The sequence below is a fragment of the Callorhinus ursinus genome, unplaced genomic scaffold, assembly GCF_003265705.2.
Source record: "Callorhinus ursinus isolate GAN/ISIS: 27379988/994484 unplaced genomic scaffold, GSC_fseal_2.0 scaffold75, whole genome shotgun sequence".
In the NCBI taxonomy this organism is placed as follows: domain Eukaryota; kingdom Metazoa; phylum Chordata; class Mammalia; order Carnivora; family Otariidae; genus Callorhinus; species Callorhinus ursinus.
The window spans coordinates 905,123-924,399 of record NW_027397137.1 but is presented as its reverse complement, the minus strand read 5'-3'; the positions used below and the strand labels follow the sequence as shown (position 1 = coordinate 924,399).

At 41.6% G+C, this 19,277-nt stretch overlaps 2 protein-coding genes across 5 annotated transcripts in view; both read left to right on the top strand.

Moving 5' to 3' along the window:
• The window catches only part of BRWD1 (bromodomain and WD repeat domain containing 1), a 113,105-nt gene extending 101,805 nt beyond the window's left edge, over window positions 1-11,300 (top strand). For all 3 annotated transcript variants that reach the window (XM_073887030.1, XM_073887029.1, XM_025863528.2), the window contains 2 exons: window positions 1,630-2,541; window positions 3,572-11,300. In XM_073887030.1, coding sequence (XP_073743131.1) covers window positions 1,630-2,541; window positions 3,572-4,734 — 2,075 coding nt within the window. In that variant the 3' untranslated portion in view covers window positions 4,735-11,300. The remainder of the gene's footprint in view (window positions 1-1,629; window positions 2,542-3,571) is intronic.
• Window positions 11,301-18,367: 7,067 nt separating this feature from the next.
• The window catches only part of PSMG1 (proteasome assembly chaperone 1), an 11,357-nt gene continuing 10,447 nt past the window's right edge, over window positions 18,368-19,277 (top strand). For both annotated transcript variants that reach the window (XM_073887031.1, XM_025863532.2), the window contains exon 1: window positions 18,368-18,570. In XM_073887031.1, coding sequence (XP_073743132.1) covers window positions 18,383-18,570 — 188 coding nt within the window. In that variant the 5' untranslated portion in view covers window positions 18,368-18,382. The remainder of the gene's footprint in view (window positions 18,571-19,277) is intronic.

The following is a 19,277-nucleotide window of genomic DNA, read 5'->3' as shown; positions in this document are numbered from 1 at the left end:
AGATACCATGACCCTGGTCTCATGACTCGAGCCAGAGGTAGATGCTTAATGACTGAGCCACCCAGGCGCCCCTAGTGCTTAGTTTTCTTTGGATAAATACCTAGTAGTGCAATTGCTGGATCATAGGGTAGTTCAAGTTTTAACTTTCTGAGGACCCTCCATACTGTTATCCACAGTGGCTGCACCAGTTTGCATTCCCACCAGTAGTGCATGAGAGTTCCTTTTTCTCTACATCTTGCCAACCCTGTTTCTTGTCTTTTTGATGATAACCATTCTAACAGGTGTGAGATGACATCTCAGTGTGGTTTTGATTTGCATTTCCCTTATTGGTGATGTTGAACATCATCTTTTCACATTCTTTTTTTTAAATCTTTTTTTTAAGTGTTTTATTTATTTATTCATGAGAGTCAGAGAGAGAGAGGCAGAGGCAGAGGAAGAGGGAGAAGCAGGCTCCCCGCCGAGCAGGGAGCCCGATGCGGGACTTGATCCGGGGACCGTGGGATCATGACCTGAGCCAAAGGCAGATGCTTAACCATCTGAACCACCCAGGCGCCCATCTTTTCACATTCTTGGCCATTATTTGTATGCCATATTATGAAAAATGTCTACTCAGATCGTCTGCATTTTTTAATCAGATTTTTTTTTTTTGCTAATGAACTGCATGAGTTCTTCAAATATTTTTAGCAATTAACCCCTTATCACATACATGATTTGTGCATATCAGTAGGTTGCCTTTTTATTTTGTTGATGATTCCTTTTGCTGTGCAGAGGCTTTTAGTTTGATGTAGTCCCACTTGTTTATTTTTGGTTTTTATTGCCTTTACTTTTGGTGTCAGATCCAAAAAAATCATTGGCAAGATTGATGTTAAGGAGCTCACCCCCTGTGGTTTCTTCTAGGAGGTTTATGGTTTTAGGTCTTAACATATGCAGGTCTTTAGTCCATTTCTGTGTATGTGTAAGACAGGAATCTTGGCTTGTTCTTTTGCATGCTGGCTGTCCAGTGTTCCCAGCACTGGTAAAGAGACCATCCTTTCTCCATTGTATGTTCTTGCCTCTTCTGTTGTAAACTAATTGACCATGTAGGCGTGGGTTTATTCTGGGCTCTCTCTTCTGTTTCATCCTTAGGGCTGCCCCCCTCCCTTTTTTTTTTTAAAGAGAATGCATGGGCAGGGGTGGAGAGAGGGAGAGAATCTTAAGCAGGTTCCACACCCAGCACAAGGGAGGGCTTGATCTCACAACCCTGAGATCATGACCTGGCCTGAAGTCAAGAATCAGACACTTAACCTGAGACACCTAGGTGCCCCCATCCTTAGGGCTTTTAGCTTTAGAAGGGAAATCTGTTTTGGCATTAAAAGGTATGGGGTAACTGGGTGATAGACATTAAGGACAGCACATGATGTAATGGACACTGGGTGTTATATAAGACTGATGAATTGTTGACATCCACTTCTGAAACTAATAATATATGTTAATTAAATTTAAATTTTAATTTTAAAAATTAAAAAATAAAATACTTATTAAAATATTCACCAAAAAAAGGTAGGGAACATCATTTCTAAAATAATAAATTCATTAAAAAATGTTGAAATAAGGAAGGCTTTTCTAATCTTATTGCTACTTTATTTCTAGGTCCAGTTTCTTTAGAGAATGGATGTGGCAGAAAAGCCACTCGAAAGAGAGTCTATTTAAGTGACTCTGATAACAATTCTTTGGAGACCGGTGAAAGTCTAAAAGCCAGGGCTGGAAATAACCGGAAAGTGCTACGGAAGTGTGCTGCCGTGGCTGCCAATAAGATAAAGCTCATGAGTGACGTAGAGGAGAACTCTAGCTCTGAAAGCGTCTGTTCTGGCCGTAAGCTGCCTCACCGTAATGCTTCTGCTGTGGCTAGAAAAAAGTTACTACATAATTCTGAAGATGATCAGAGCTTAAAGTCCGAAATTGAAGAAGAAGAGCTAAAAGATCAAAATCAGCCATCACCACTGTCTAGTTCTCATGCTGCCCAGAATACTGTGAATGAGTCAGAAAACGGGGATTCAGAGTCAGAAAGTGATTTGCGAGTAGCCCGCAAAAATTGGCACGCCAATGGTTATAAGTCGCATGCTCCAGCAACTTCTAAAACAAAATTTCTGAAAATAGAGTCTTCTGATGAAGACTCTAAAAGTCATGATTCAGACAATGTACATAACAGAACTGCTGGTCCATCCACGTCTGGGCAGAAACTTAAGGCAGAGAGCATCTCAGAGGAAGAGGAGGAAGCAGATTCTGAACCAAGAAAGTATGCCGGTAGGAAATACAACACAGGTCGCAAGAATCTTACTTTCCTTAAAAAAGCAAAGATCTTCAGTGATTCGGAGGACTCTGAATCTGAAGAGCAAGGTCGAGAAGATGGCAGCTGTCACAGAATGGAAACAAACCTGATTAAAGGGGGTTCGAAGTGTGAACCAACTACTGGGTCCCAGTGTTTCTCAGATCACGTATCTGAGACCGATTTGGATTCAGATGATGACACCGCAAAAGAAAAACCAAACCATATTAGGAAAGGTAATTCAAAACCTATAACCTTGGCTCACTGGCCTCTTCTCACTGTTCTTCTCTCCTTACAGCATACGTTGTTTGTTTTTCCCCATGAAACTTCTCTTCACCAGTGGTTTTCTGTCCACTCCCTGCATTCTCAGTCGTTTCTGTGCATCCCTGATGTTCTGTGTGCATGCATAACTGGTTGTCAAATATGTTTAGTTTTATTCACATAACAGGCAATCTTGACCTTAACAGCTATTTTTAGTAAGATTTCACTTCTTGTATTGGCTGTGGGTTTCAGAAAAGCAGAGGCAAGCACATTTATAAGCTGTGGTGTTAGCCAGTTTCAGAAGAGGAAAGAAAAGGGTAGGACTATTTACTTGAAAAGGGATATGTAAGTAAGAGTAACAGCAGCAGCTAGCCAGCAGAATGGCCACTGAGCTGTTCTGTGGGTCAGGGAAATTGTTCTCCATGCTTTATGTATATTAACTAGTTAAGTCTTCATATCTTTTATGAGCTAGATATTATTGTCCACTTTACTCATGGTAACTCTGGGGCACAGAGGGGTGAAATCACTTGCTGATTTAAGGCTGTATTTATTCTTGGTCCTTGGGGGCTGATGACAGATACTGAAGAGCAGGAGGCAGCTAAAGCTAAGATTAAAGGTGTTGGTGTGATTGGAACTTGGGAAGTGAAAAAAAGTTTCAGGGAGGCTGAGGGTCAGTGACTAGTTTGCATGCCCTAGTGCATTGGTAAAGAGAGGTTATTCTGTATTCATGTAAATAAAATGTTTGTCAAGTGTATTGTGCATGTAAATAGCAAGCAGGGCACGGGGTGTAAGTGCTGGGGATGTGCTATGCTTGTGACTGGTGCTGAGGCTGCACAAAAGGTCACTCACTGCTCTTAGGCATTAAGAGCCCGAACATTCACTGCCATCCTCCTTCCAAGTTAGTAAGAATTCCAGACTTCGGTTGTTGAAAATGTTGGGCATTTAATTTCGTTACACATATTACTCTTACAGATTAAAGGAATACTCCTAATTTTTAATTTTTAGATTCTACATCACAAGACCATGGACAAAGCAGGAAAGTTTCCAGGAAAAGGGTCTGTTCCAGTGACTCAGACAGCAATTCAAAGGTGGTTAAGAAGTCCTCAAAAGCCAAAACAGGTCTCCTCAGGACTCCTCGAAGACGTGCAACCTCTGCTGCCAGTAAGCTGAAGCTCACGAGTGATGTGGAAGATGTCAGTTTAGGCAGCGCATGCACCAGAAGCAAAAGCGGAAGGCAGAAGCCCCTCCGTTCTGCGTGTGCCCCAGCTCAGACGGCGGCGAGTGATTCCGAGGGAGACGTCAACTGTGAAGTGCCAAATGAGCAGTGTGCTTGCCGAGGGAGGCCGCCCGCAGCCAGCCCCGAGGGCAGTGCAAAAAGCATTCATCCGTCTTTAAACGGAGACTCGGACTCTGAAGGGATGCCCAGTCCCGCACCCAAGAGCAGGCACACCAGGAGTCACAGAACAAATGTTGCACCTTCTAACACAAAGAATTCCTCGGTTGGGTCTTCAGAGGAAGAGTCAAAAAGCCATATTCCAGGGGGTGAGATGGGTCGAAAATGTTCTTCGGAATCAGCTTTGGTGCAGAAAGCTACTGCAGAGAATGCCTTTGAGGAGGACCTGAATTACGGGCTGCGCAGGTGGAACGGCCGGAGGCTCAGGACCTACGGGAAGGCCCCGTTCGGCAAGACCAAGGTGCTGCGGGAGACGCCGGGGGCGGCCGAGGCGGAGGGGAAGCGGAAGAGGCCGCATCCTGAGCCCCAGCGCGGGCAGGCGGCTGAAAGCGGGGGCGCTTCCAGGCTGGGGGCCGACTCCGGCCCCAAATCCGACTCCGAGTTGGCGTCTGGGACTGAGTCCGATGTGGACTGTGCCGGTGACGCGAAAACCAAAAAGAGGAAAACGAGAGGAAAAGCAAAAGCGACAAGAAGAGGTAAAGCTTGTGCAGCCGCCGCATCTAGAGGCGCGAGGCGGCGGAGACAGAGCAAGCGGCCGAGGCTGAGTGCGGACGATAACGACTGGGAGGACTTGGACTATGCAAAGTCGAAGAGAGGTCTTCGACGTTCGAAAATAAAAACAAGAAATCAGGGCAGAAGGACCGTGAGATACCATGATGGGGATGATGACAGAAGCTTAGAAAATGTGTTAGATTTTGATGATTGCACCTTATGACCTTGAGAGAACGCCGGTTCGTTGAAAGAGGAAATGGACTGGAATTTCTGGTGAAAGTTGGCTGTTGAAATTATTTTTGTCCTACAATTCAGGGAATATATTTATATTTTTCTATGAAAAGTTATGAATGTGACTAAATCATGACTGTTATTTTTATTTGCACTTGCTTGCCTTTGTAGCAGCGCTCAGCACAGGTGCCAAAATATGCTTCATTTTGGGGGCAGATCTACTTTGACAGTATTTAACTACAGATAGCAAGAATTTGAAATCTGTTCAACACTAGACATCCTGGTTATCGAAACCGATAAGCATTACTTTCATGGTAGCAAGTGTCATGCAGTTACTTTCTGAACGTGTCAAGAGGTGGTAGTTTCTAACCCCTGTCCTGTTGTAGTCGAACAATTTCACGTGGCCTATGTTTACAGATTCTTCATAAATATTATGTGCATACTGACATTACAGTCATGGGAGGTGTAACCATGATTAGTAGGTGAGGTACCTACCACTTTTTTTTTTCCCCCCCTTTCCCTGGCTACTTGAGCAAAATGCATTATACCAGATTTGGTCATTTTCATTGAAATGGTTTCTTTCCAAATGCTGTTGGGTCTTTCCTCTCTTTTTCTTTATTTTTAAGGAAAATATCATCACTTTTATTTTATAAACTTGAATTTATAAAGTGCTGGTAAATTATTTTTTAAAATGTTTTGATTGTATATTTTAAACCTCTAAGGCCCCGACCGCAGTCCTAGCATTTTCTTTTAAATTGTGCACTAACAGAATGCTATATTATTTGTCTTTCCAAGATCTCCTGGTTTCTGTGTAAGGGATTTAACCAAAATCTTGGTCTTCCATAGTCTTACTCTGTGAAATAGAGGAGTTTGTGTGCCTTAGATTTAGGAAAAGTGTGTTCTTTAATAGAGTGTACAGGGCCAAGGGAGTATTTAAATTATATGTAGTTTCCCCCCATTTCCATTGAGATTGTAGAGTTGAGTTTTGTTAAGAGTGCAATCGCAGATCTCATCTATATAGGAAAATAGTTAAACGTCATTCTCCATATCTTTGTTTTAGCTTACTGCTGCCATGTGCAATCCCAGGCATTCTTTGTGGGGGCAACTAAGTGTATCTTTACTAGTGACTTCTAGTTTAAATCTAAGAAACTGTCTTGTGTTGTGGGAAAATAATTTTGGAATCCATTTAAAGTGAAACTAATATCACATCATCGAATACATCAAATAAGTACACTTATTTTCAAGCCAAATATTTTTTTGCTTGATAGGTTGTGCTACTCCATACAGTGTAGGTGGCCATTCCTAGCTTGTTTGTGCCTGAAGATGGACTTGATTCAAATGGTTTACATATTTTGTAGCAAAGGAGTATGTTACAGTACTCCCACCTTTGTTATTTATTGGCCCTGTGTTTGGTTCCAGACAAAATTAACCCTTTGCTCCTGTGTATCCTGAAGGTGGCAGGTGTGGAAAAAACATCAGACTCTGGTGTCGGTGTTAGGGAATGTTCTTAAGTGTTGTTACTTTCCAGTTATCTGTCCCATTTGACATGGTAGAAGGTACTTTGTACTCTGATGTAAGGGGAAGGATATTTTTGGACATTACCAACTGAGATAGGTGGGCTAGACCTGCCCCTCCTTAGGTTGTTTGGAGAGCTTTCACCACTTTAGAACTATGAAGCTCTTTTTATCAAAGTTCATGTTTAGTATCTGGTAGAGAAAGCAATTCAGGAGAATTGTCCTTGACTATTGACCTGAAAACATTAATGGGATGTTCTTTACTTTCCTTGTTTTAAGCAGTGGTGATAGATGTCCTATCCATTAATTTATTTAAACTCTTCTAAAGCTTCTCTGTTTTATATCTATTCTCAGGGTTATAACTCCATGTTTACCATCATCTGCAAAAAGGTACCAAAAAAATCCATAAATACAAATACAGAATACGTTCATAAATACATAAATTCTTTTGGTAATGTGAGACTTTGATCATTTAGGCTTCATCAGTAGAACTGTTATCTTTTGGACTGAATTAACTGATCATAGATTGGCTGGTCAACCAATTACTAATTTCTCTTTTTGTCCAAAATTGTTAGGCCTTTATGTATAGAAAGCAGTATTTTGGTTTCACCTGGGGAAAAAAAAAAACAAGAATTTGGCCTCATGACTTGGAAGGCATGGTTGACAATGGTAGCTTCTCAAGTTCTGAAGTAAAACTAAGGGATTGTAGTGAGAATCATTTTTATGGGTTTTTTTGGTCATGGTGCTATTCCTAAGGTTAACTTTGAATATGTGACACACACTCCTAAGTACTTTAAGGAAAATTAATAAATAATTAATAGTTCAAAATGTTTACATTGAGCACTAGAACATGTTTGACTTTTTTTCTACTTCTCTTTATGCGAAATGCGCAGGGATTTAATGCACGATGTACTTTAATGTGTTTGGGATCAGTTTGTATTTACTTGTGAAAAAAGACAAAAGCTTGCAGATTGAATGTGAACTGATCCAGAAGTAAGTGCTATAGCTTTTCATTGCACTTGAAGTCACTTAATGGTGTATATGAACAACAAAAACTGCTGTGGTTGTGTATGTCCAAAGTCCAATGATTTTACTCATTTATGGTTGGAAAAAAAAGGGCTGAGGTATTTAGATTTGAGTTTTGATTCCTTTGCAAGACTATTAAGAAAAAAGATGTCAAACATTTAAGAAATAGGTGAGGTTTAAAAACTTTTTTTTGTCATATCAGACTGACTTTAAAAGGGTATACTGACAATGTGTAGTAACTTCTGAATAAAAGGGAAAGTGTATCCCATTTTCAGATAATTTTTAGGGCGGTCATTCTCCCTTTTTTATTTTAGGGGAAAATGTCTGATTAAATCGTTTCTCAATTTAGTAATTATTTGGAAATAACGATAAAGCATTTACTCACAGCTTCTAAGTTACAACACAGAAGTTTCTTCTAAGTAGTAGAGTTGTACCTAAAAAGCAAATTGATTTTATAATACGAAAATGGGGAGAAAGAACTTATGTTTGGGGAAAAGGCACTTCAAAACCTAGAATTGCAAATGAAAAAGGAGGTATGAAACAAGCCAATAAAAATGCCATCTTGAAGGTATTACCGTCCAAAAATAAGGATAAGACTTGCCACTAAATCTTCACACTCCATTGGTTGCTGACATCTTAGGTAACAGTTCTTAGACCAGCCTTGGGTTCGTACTACATTCCCTCCCCCTCTTCTAGCCTTTTTTTCTGTAGAATAATCAGAAGACAGTTTGTTGATTTCAGTGTATCATTTTAAAAACTACATAGAAAAGGACTTCAATCTCTCGTCAGTGCACATTGAATTTGATTGTGCCCCCTGAAAAAAATGAGAGGTTGTGTATCAGAATGCAAGAACATTGTTCAAGGTGCTGACAGTAATGTGTTCCTTTCTACTCAGTTGTATTGGTTTTTTTGAGTAACTTTTAAATGGCTAGAACAGGTCTGTTTGACTTGCCCTTTATAGCTGAAATACCAGCTCCGTCCTTTTCATCCCTGTTGAGTCATCATGTTTCCTTTATTCGGCATCTCGGAGTTGTCCACAAACACTTCAGTGTCTTACGTTGTATGGAAATTGTAGTTGAGTTATTTTCTGGTGTGATGTAGTGCGACACAGCACCCTCACTGCGGGAGAATTCTCCGTTATTATGTAAGTCCATCTCTCAACTTCTGCTGTGGATAACAGGATGTAATAAAGCAGAAACTGTAAGAAACTTGCAACGTCACTGTTTAAAGACTGTCTGATTCTAGTGTTTGGGAACAAAGACCAAACCAAGTAAAATTTGTTAACGCTAGGGAGAAAATGGAACACTGGGAAAAATCTAGTCCAACAACTAGATTAGCAAGTGCTAATACCACTTGGTAGCTCAAAAGTTGTGAATTAATGGAGAGGATTAAAGTGTAAAGACAATAATGGTGAGGGCTGTGTTGTCTTTTCTCACTTTTTAATTAAGATTTTTGTAGCTATTTTCTTAAATTATAGATGTTGCTGAATGGTACGTGGGCATTCTCAAAGTTGGAGAGATTTTTACTAGTCACTCATGATCTGCCAAGCTGGTTCCTTAATACATTGTGAATTTGGTGGAAAAATATCAAGACTTTTACTTGGTGTCTCCTTAAGGATTACTTGTATGGATCTGATGTAGGGAGGTTGGATGGGGACAGTTACAACATTGGGGTCTTACAGATCTGCAGGCTCTGTCTTTGGTAGCATGTAAGTAACTATAGCGTATCCATCTGTCACGACTGAGCGTTTCGTTGAATTATCAGTGTTTGAGCATATTTTCTGGTCATGCTTTAGTTTTTAAGGTAAGTTTTGTCATTTATTGAAACCTTTAATGGAGTTTGAGCTCCTAAAGAGGCATTCGGACTGACCTAACTGAAATGAGATGACCAGTTACAGTTTGCCTGGATTGGAGCAGCCAGCCTGGCCTACAGGAATATTATTCAGAAGTTATTACCTTTTTTGATCTGTGGTTAAATGTTAAAACAATCCTTCATGTTTAATATATTGAAGGTAATTTTCTAGGTGTTGATCCATACTTAGTCCTCAGACCGGATGCACACATTCAGTTCACCTGTGAAATTCTAGCCATTTCACTGGAGCCGGACAAAAAGGCAAGTCTTTGATTTTCCACTCCCGCACGAGATCTCTCAAACGTTCTAAATTAACTCATCACCACATCTCACGACTCTCAGTTGTCATCTAGGAACCAGTTTTAATTTACTTTTTTAAGTCAATTACTAACTAAAATAGAGTATGATAAATTTAATGTTATCCTAACATTTTTTTTTTTAAACTACTTCAAGCCTTCTAGCTGATTAATTCTGTAAGGTCTGCAATAGGCAGTCGATTTCCCTCGCAACTCATTTTTACTCTTAAACAGCTCCATTTTTCTCTCTCAAACCACTGTCCATTTGTGATTTCTTTCTCATGCAGGCGGAATGCAGGGCCACACCCTGCCGTGTGGGCTGAAGGGAGTTGAAAGATGGGCCTGAGCGGGGGTGGTCCTTGGATTGTCTGTGCCCTGCTGCTTTTCATTAGGGAAGTAATAAAGTAGATTGAAAACCAGGGTTGATTTCTGATACCTTACCCTGCCCAACAGTTTAAAATGCTCTGAGATCTCTCTCAAGAAGTTCATTAAACCCAGAAACCAATATTGCACTGTATGTTAACAAAAATTTAAATTTAAAAAGTTCAGTAAACAGATACAGGATCCCTGAATTCATACTTCATAGAGCTTTTATCAGATTTTTAGAAAAAAATACTGTAGTAGTCATCACAAGTCTTTGAGAATCATGACTTACCAATTAACTGTTTTCTGGGGATGAGAGAAAGCCTTAGAGTGATGAGCTCCATTAGCTGTCAAAGCCAAACAGAATTCTGTGGTGCCGTCACAGTGTGTTGAAGACTTTAAATAGAGGAACTTAAGTTCATCTGTTCAACAATAAAAGTGACCATGCTAGTGAAGAACAGCTCTTGATTCTGGAGTTACTTCTGACAATCTCCAGACCTGAGGTGGCCATACTGTAGAAGCTCACTTCTCAGTGTTAACCAACTCCCCCAGAAAACAGAAAGGTGTTCAGCTCGGGGAGTTACAGAAAACACAGACTTTCTGGTGTATGGGATCTTTTTGGAAACTTGTGCTTTGGGAGGAATGAATATCAGTGATAAATGATGTTTTGTTTCCTGAGTTTTGATCATTTTGTTGCTTCTCAGTGAAGGGCAGACAAGAAAGAAGGCATCTCTCCTAGCTCTGATGAAAGCCTTGCTCGAGAGAGGTTACTGTGATTTGCAACTGAAAGGTTTCCCCTCTTTGGATTTACCACCAGCCACAGCAACCAATAATGTCAGTACTTCAGAAGTATGTGAAATAGGCTAGTACATTTTCATTCTGATTCAGACATGCTTCCATCTTTTTCCATTCTCAGATTTGTTTTTCATACTCCACAAGTAAAGTGCTGATGAGACTGAAAATTTTCATGCTTCTATGGCAATGATGTGAAGTTTATTTTGGATCTAGGAAAACAGTTTTGTATTAAGTATTATAATTGGAATATGATTAGTCCTTAAAGTAGAGAAACTAGAGATAATTGCTTTGAATCAAAACTGTAATGTCTACATCCAAGTTTCTTCTATTCAACACAGACCATCTTAAAGCACACAGTGATACAATTTAAAGTGGCCATCTCGCTGAACTGTGATGGGGGTACTGCTGCAGATGTGAAGTTCTACTCTAGGAACGAGGTTTTTGCCATATCCAAATAGGAGAGCAGTGATACCTCAAGCTGGCATTGACTGCTCCAAATCACCTGACTGACCAAGACCATCTGGGGCAGGAGGACTTGGGGGATGGTACTGACCTGTTAGTATTCAGTGACGCTATCACAAATGTATTGTTAGAGCAGTGTCCTCCAAAAGTTTTCAGCTTGTACCCCAACATACAAATTGGACTTGATCCTGTATATATTTCTAAAAACTGTTTGTAGTTTTCTCAAGGAGAATAAAGCACTTTATAATTTACCAAGTTCTCAGTAATAAAATTAACACTGACTTACATGTATGCATTATTATTTTAATTTCCCACACTCTTCTGTCTTCCTGAGTGCTTGCATCTTTATTCTGTGACGTTCCCGTTGTAGGTCTAAGACTATAGAGTTACAGCTTCATCAAGTTGGAGTGGCTGTATGCAGTAGAACTGACTCCGTTATCCACCCCCAACAGTTACATATTTGAAGTGCAGATTTTCTTAAAGTACTTTTTAAAAAGCCTACTTAGAGTTTCTTTTGTAGAATCTTGTTTCCCCTTATTTTGGATTACAAATAAGCATTTATTAAAATGAGCTTGTATTTCCTGGGCTCCTAAATTTCATCAGGATATCAAAAAGGAATTAGTTGCTGCCACTTAAGTCCTTTTGTGCCACAGAAGTGTTTAGTCGTGCTAGGTTTTTATCTGTACTATCAACTGATTATGTTGTTGGGAATGAACTGGTTATCTACTTTTAGTGTGGTTTCAACATGCAAATGGAAGTAGTTGAGCGATGCTGGTTGTCTTCATCCTGCGTAGGCCAGATTTCACCTTAATTTTGTTATATATTTACAAGAACGTTTGTTGTAGCCTATTCACATTCTAGTATTTGCCTAACATTGATTTAATGTGCTGAAGATTCACTTTGGATCTAGGATTGCTTTGCAGACACATTAGTTGGTAATTTTAAACATTCCTGAGAAAAGGCCCTTCTGAAAACACTGTAGGCCACGCGCTTTCTCATGGTCTCCGCTTCTTGTGGGAGTGACCGCACAGAGCCCGGCCAGGCAGGGGAGGCTGTGCTGCCCAGCAGTCCGTGATGATGAACTTAGCCGTTGAAAATGCCATTTTTGCAATGCCTGGGGACTTAGCACTGAACAAACCATGTTACCTTTAGAAATAGAATTTCACTGGAAAAGTATACAAGTCACGTAATTGGCAAAAGGGACTGATGCATTTTGGGGGAGTTGCTTTTAGTACAGTAGTTCTAACCTCTTCTGGGAGAACTCTAACAGGTCTTGGAGAAAGCACAAGCACATCTATGAAGTGAGTTTCACAGACTGAGGGTAAAATCTGAAGGGCTTTCATTTTGAGAGCAGAAGACTTTTCCTCAGTTCTCATTCTATTAATGAACCTGTCAATCAACAGAACCCCATTTTCACCTGTGGTCATTTGTGCTTGGTGGCAGAAGGGCAAACCTCTCCGTTCCTAAAGGAAGAACTAGGAAGGTTGGGTGGTTGGGAGTTTCACTGCAATAAAATAATAACATTACTTGAGAGCTGACAAAAATGAGTCCTTATTTTCTCATCCTTAGTGGTGAAAGGGATAGAGTGGGGGAGAGAGTCCAGATGGGGAGTGTGAGTATTTCAGTGGTCTCTAGCCTGTTCTTACCAACTGCTGAATGCACACGAGGTGGGGTCCCACAAACTCACCCCCCAGCAAGGCTTGCGTACCTTTAAAAGTTTTAGATAGCTTGACTTAATGGCTGCAAGGCTAGATTGCCAACAGGTAAGTCCTAACTTTAGCGGCAGAACTTCAGGTGCATTTTTATCAAGAAATAACAGGTTTTGCCTGCTATCTCAAAGTAGGGCGTTCCTGTGAAACTTTTCATAAGCCCAAATGGGATAAAGCAAAGACGCAACTACCATTAATATATATGGAAAAAATTGAGGGCATTTGCAGACTCTGAAAAATCTCTCAGGCTTCTCTGATACTTTAGGACCTGTCTTACTAATGGATGCATAAAAATCAGTGTAGATCAAGCCCAGAAGCTCAGACAGTTCAAGAGCTCTGGCAGCAGAGGGAGGAGCTTGGTGGGCTGCCTCTGTAGAGGCTCTCAGCGAGACCAACACCAAGCACTATTTGTGCTTTTTGCCCCGCACCCCGCTTTTTTTTTTTTTTAAGATTTTATTACTTGAGGGAGCCCAAGCAGGGGGAGCGGCAGGCAGAGGGAGAGGGAGAAGCACTCGCCTCGTGGAGCAGGGAGCCCGATGCGGGACTTGATCCCAGGACGCTGGGATCACGACCTGAGCCGAAGGCAGACGCTTAACCAACTGAGCCACCCTGGTGCTGCTGCTTTTTTTTTTTTTTTTTTTTTTTTTAAATGTGAAATCCTCTTCTATTTCTTTCAGTTAGCAAAACCAGGTAGATCTTCTATAAAAGTGAAGTGACGTTATGTGAACTTTCAAAAAGCCTAGGAGTGCATTAATTAATCCTGTATTTGAAATTTGAAAATCTGGCTTTGAGACATTGGCAGAATAAAACTGACTTGAGCCCACCTAAGCTGGTAAACGTGGAGGAGTGGGCACAGCATCATAGGGCTCCTCAGCACAACTGGGATGATCTCAGGCCACACTTGGAAGATTGCCTCTCCAGAGTACTTCCAGTCCTGCTCGGTGGATCCCTCCACAGTTCCTAGCTCTCAGCTACAATAACGCTCCTCAAAGGAAGCTTTCCTTGCCCTGCGACTGTGTTCTTACGGCCCCCCTGCACCTCTTCATTCTTAGAGCAACTAGAGTTAACATGTATAGAATTAGTTTGTTTTAGATTCTTTGTCCTGATCCTCTGGATGCCCGGCCTATACCTAGCTCAGAAAATTGTTATTCAAATGATAATGAAACCAGGATTTAATAATTCCAGTTATGTAAAAATGCTCAAATATTTGAAAAATGGATCTAGGATTAAAACCATATTTTAGTTAGACAAAATGAATAGGCAGTTCCTTCTTCTCTACTGGTTCTTGTTTGTTTTGACTAAAAGTGTTGGAATTCAAACTCCCAGGACCTTCTTGAGGCAGAGCTGATGCCGTGTCCACAGAGTCACGATGGCACTGCCTTCTCTTGGAGGTTCTAGGAACATTATTTCAGAACTCCTATTGAATATCCTAAAGTAGTTCAACCGAGAATATCTGAAATGATACCAAGAATTTAGTGCTTTATGATGCTGAAGATACATTCTCACAAGTCTGGTCCTGTGCTAAGTGGCAGTTGTCCTTGCAGATTAGAAAGTATGCCAGGTGGCATACTGCTCAAGACTTCCTTTTGTTGATAAGGAAATGGGAGGTTCTATCAAGGTCAAGAACATGTAGTATCCCTGATGAGAATCGCTTGAGTTTTTTACTTATTTAGCCATGTGAATAACTTTTTTTTAAGTTTATTGTTTAGGAATGTGTTACTGAGGAATTGTAAGTAGTAGTAAAATCCTGTGTTACAAGGTTTTTGCATTTACATGAACTTTCACTCGTTTTTCAGAATCTGTTCCTAGAGACAGAGAACCCAATACAAAAATGAGAACATGTATGCATAATCAGAAGGCTGCAGTGCAAATGCCTAGTGAAACTCTGAAAGCAAACATGGTGCCTGAGAAAGTTCTCTGCAGATGTGCTGCTGCGTCTGCAAATAAAATAAAAATAATGAGTAATCTCAAGGAAATGATTTCAGGACCAGAAAATGTCTGGATTAGGAAGAGCAGCAGAAAGCTGCCGCATCGAAATGCTTCTGATGTGGCTAAGAAAAAATGACTGAGTGTTTATAAAGAGGATGATACCACCATAAATTCTGACAGTGAAAAAGAGCTAGAAGGTATTAATAGCAAAACGCTTTCTTTCAGGCAGTTCAGATCCTGGAAAGCAAAAGCACAATAGTGACTATGGGAATGTATAAGTGGGATCAGGGGCCACAAGTAAACCGGCAGTTGCATTCTGCTCCGAGCTCTAAAGTTAATCCCTTGTTGGCACCTTTTTGGGGATTTTTCTAAAAGCCATAATCCGGCGGGTCACAGTGGGAGGAAGCCTTCCTTCCAGTGAGCCCTGGTATAGACACCCACTACTGAGAGGTGGAGGGAGGAGACAAGTGGCCTGTCCTAAGATTGTTCCTTTTCAGAAAGGAAGGGCCTTCAGGAAATCTCTTGATTCCTTAGAGGAAAAAAATAATGGGAAGTGTACAGGGTCTGTAGCAAAAACTTTAAGGACTGGAAAAAAAAAAGTCAAAATTGCAACCTGATGCTAATTTTAAGGGTTCAGACCAGCACGGCTACGGTGTGTCATTACTGCAGTAAGAGGGGAAAAAAAGTAGGCACATTTCAAGAGAAGTGCCACTGAGCCCATTTGCCTTTTGAGCTAGAATTTGCAACCTCAAAAGTCAAAAACAACTTAAACTAGAAGGACCTGGGGATTCAATGATGGGGATGTTGATAATCGAGTTCTGAAACAGAGTGTGGGAAACAGGCGATTAGGGAAAATCCATTAATGTCTTATTGTTTATAATACTGGAATTCATACTGAATGGTGACCACTTGATATGACTAATGCAGGGAATATATATTTTTCTATGAAGGCTATGGATGTGACTATCACAACTCCTTTTCCTCATTTTTACTTGCACATAACAGCATTTACAGAGATGCCAAAATGTGCCTCATTATGGGGCAAGGTCTTAGTTTTAACCAGTTAGAAGATAAAAAGTATAGATGAAGATCAAAACAGTCATATTTTTGGATGATACAGTGACATTCTCTTATGTTTCTCTACAACACCTTAAAAATTAGTGCTTTATGTACACTTCGAGCAAATTAATTACAATCTCATCACAACAAACTTTAACGACAGCATGTGTGGGCTCTTCCATTGTGGCCTTTGCTAGGATTAGAAAATCTGATCTCGATACTATAGAGAATTCTTTGCAGTGAGGTTTAATTTGTTAACAGGTATTTGTTGAAATTAAGATCACCAGATTAAATGAATGCACTGTTGAATCTTTTTGACATAGTGACATGCTATTGGAAAAATGAATTGTTAGAAGCAAATTGTTTTCCCATTTAAAAATATCTGTGAAGACCCCTTCAGGTGGCTCAGTCGGTTGGGTGTCTGCCTTCGGCTCAGGTCATGATCCCAGGGTCCTAGGACTGAGCCCCACATCGGGTTCCCTGCTCAGTGGGGAGCCTGCTTCTCCCTCTCCTGCTCTCCCTGCTCTCTCTGTCAAATAAATAAATAGTAAAAAAATCTTTAAAAAATATCTGAATATTAATATATGATTTGCATGTGTAAATCTGAAAAAGTAAAATACAGAAAACTAAGTGTTTCTATTCCTTTTTCATTAAAAGACTAATGTAATGCATATATTTTGGTTATACAGATAGACCCAAGTGTCTAGATTACTTGAGAAGTTTGTTTGTGGTTGCATGTCTGCTTAAAAAAAAAGGCTTTTTGTCATTTTTTTTTTCCTTAGCATAAGCCAGAATATTTCTAACCTACAGAGTCTGTGTCCTTTACTCTGTTTATAGTATACTTTCATCTGAAATACTGATACCAGTATCTTGTTACTAGTACAGGTGAGAAAAGGAAGAATTCCTAATAAACTGCTAATATTTTTAGGCGCATGGGGGTTTGATTTTTGATTGCTAATGGAATGTTTAAACCTATTTCCACTCCCATATTTACCCTTAATTTTATAGAAATTTCTCTTTGGGGCTGTTATATTCTCAACAAATACCATAAAATGAAAATATTTAAGTCTCAGTTAAGACTCTTTTATGCAAAATTTCTTGTCAATTTCAATGTAATCAAAGAACTTGTTCTGAATTTAGGTTCAGTGATGGTGTTAATTTCCGTCAGTACTTGAGGAGGTGTCACCAGCCTTCTTTCATAACGGAATCTCTGCTGGTTTAGTATTTAAATTGAACATCTATTTGCCTTTTTTTGAAGTGCTTGGCCTAAATTTATTGTAACTGCATGAAATAAGCATTTGTTTAAAACTTAACATTATTGTAAAACTCTCTGAAATGTACGCAGAATTTAAATCACGGGCCAAATGTATTATTACCCTACTCATAATTTTAATCAACTTTCTAGAAATGATTTCTTCATAATGTAATTGTGAAATCAAATCGTGGTAAATTTTATGGTAAAAATGACAAGTTACTTTATTCGACAAAAGGACTAAGACAAAGTGATAGCCAAACATCCTTTTTATTCTGCAGTTCAGTCATTCTATAAGACAACCCAGGAGTATCAGTGTAGCATAAAAATATCACAGTTGGTAAACTTGCTAACTACTGGCCAAGTTTCCCAAGCTCTCACTGCACAGCAATTTGGTCATACTGTTTATACTTAAATGTTCAAATTTTGCTTCAAAACCCAAATTTTCATTTTGCAGTAATATGTGAAACTGCGAAAACGGACTTAATGTACATGCTTCTGTTGATACTTCTCCACATCTTAAAGTATTTGTAGCAGCTTTCTGAGATTCTTTTTAATACCTCAAGAGGTTCTGCCTGACCCCAAGGTAGCACCTTGTAGGTATTTATCGGCAGTGTTCCAAAATGTACGCAGTGTCCTCTATTTTCAGTACGAGTAAACGTAGGTGAGCGGATTTTGACGTTTCACGGCAATACCGGACATCGCCCTTTAACCTGGCACCGCTGTCCCTCCCGTCTGCTCCCAGGGCTCCGCGAACTCGGTCTTCCAGCGCGTTCTAACGAAGAGAACCGATTCGGGAACACGTGCATACTTGCTTAGTAATGAAAGGCTATTTAAGGCGAAAATAAATTTTGTATGGGAAACGGCCACGTTTTAAAAAAGAAGTAACTATTTTTGCATTCTCATAAACTCTTTCAGGTCGGCTTGACAGTCATCAGCTTTTGAAATGTGAATTCTTATGGCCAGAGTAAAAGTCGCATTTCTACCACCACGAAGCGCTGTGTTTCTTCCCGCCCTCCGCCCGCAGCACGGGCCCCCTCCCGCCCCGCCCCGCCGGAGAAGGGGAACGGATGCCGGGTGGAGGAAGGCAGGGGAGCGGGGCTGGTTTCTCCCGGGAGCCGGCAGCCGAGCGCCGCTCCTCTCCTCCGTGCGTCCCCGGCCGGGACGGGACGCTCCGGACCCCGCCCCGCGATTGCCTCTCTAGCCCGCCGTCATCCGACCTCTCGGTGTCCCCGCGGGCTCAGGCTCCGGGACGAGACGCTCGGGATTGGCGCGGCCGCAGGGGCCCGGGGCGCGTGCGCGGGGGCGTGGCGTGAGGGCGGTGCTTAGGGGCGCGGGGGCGGTGCAGGGGGCGTGGCGGTGCGCGGCTGAGGGCGGGGCGCGCATGCGCCGTGCTGGGGCGCCGCTGTCCGGCCGGGACGGGGGCGGGGATACCATGGCGGCGGCCACGTTCTTCGGTGAGGTGGTGAAGGCCCCGTGCCGGGCGGGGACGGAGGACCAGGAGGAGGAGGAAGAGGGGAGGAGGGAGACGGCCGAGGACAGGGAGGTCCGGCGGCAGCTGGCTCGGAAGAGGTGAGGTCCGGTCGGCGGGGGCGGGCTGGCGCTGGCCTGCTGCGGCCTCGGTGGCGAGGGTGCCGCCAGGGCTTCCTTTGCGGGGACCTGGGGGCCGTCCTGCGCGCTCGTAACGGATTCTCTGGCGGGCCTCGTGTGCCTGCTTCGTGGGCGTAAGACCGCTCTCTTAAAGCCCCTTTATCCTCCGCCCCGCTCTTCCGTTAGCCTCGGTGTCGGTCGCAGGTGGATAATGCGTCTCTTTAAAAAGAGATTGGAGAAAATAGTAAAACGACCCCTCACCCGTACCCAGTAAATTCGGCAGGTGTGACGATTTCGCCGCATGTATTTTATCCGCCACCACGTCTGAGTCCGAGTGACCGCGGCCTTTCACCGCTCCATGTTTCAGAATGCACCTCAAACGGTGTAGGCATTTTCTTGTGTATGCTATTATCATGCTAACAAAATTAACGATTTTTGATACCATTTAGTAGCCAGGCATGTCCAGACTTATTCAGGAGTCTCAAACATGAGGTTTGTGTAAATCAGAATCCTGACAAGGTCCACACATTACTTTGCGACTTCCTGACTCTAGAGCTGCCTGTCATTTAGAGCAGCCCCTTCTCACCCCTGCTGAGATTCGTTGTTCTCTAGGGTGTCCCAAACCCTTAAATCTGTCTGGTTTAACCTGTGTGTCCCAAACCCTTAAATCTGTCTGGTTTAACCTGTGT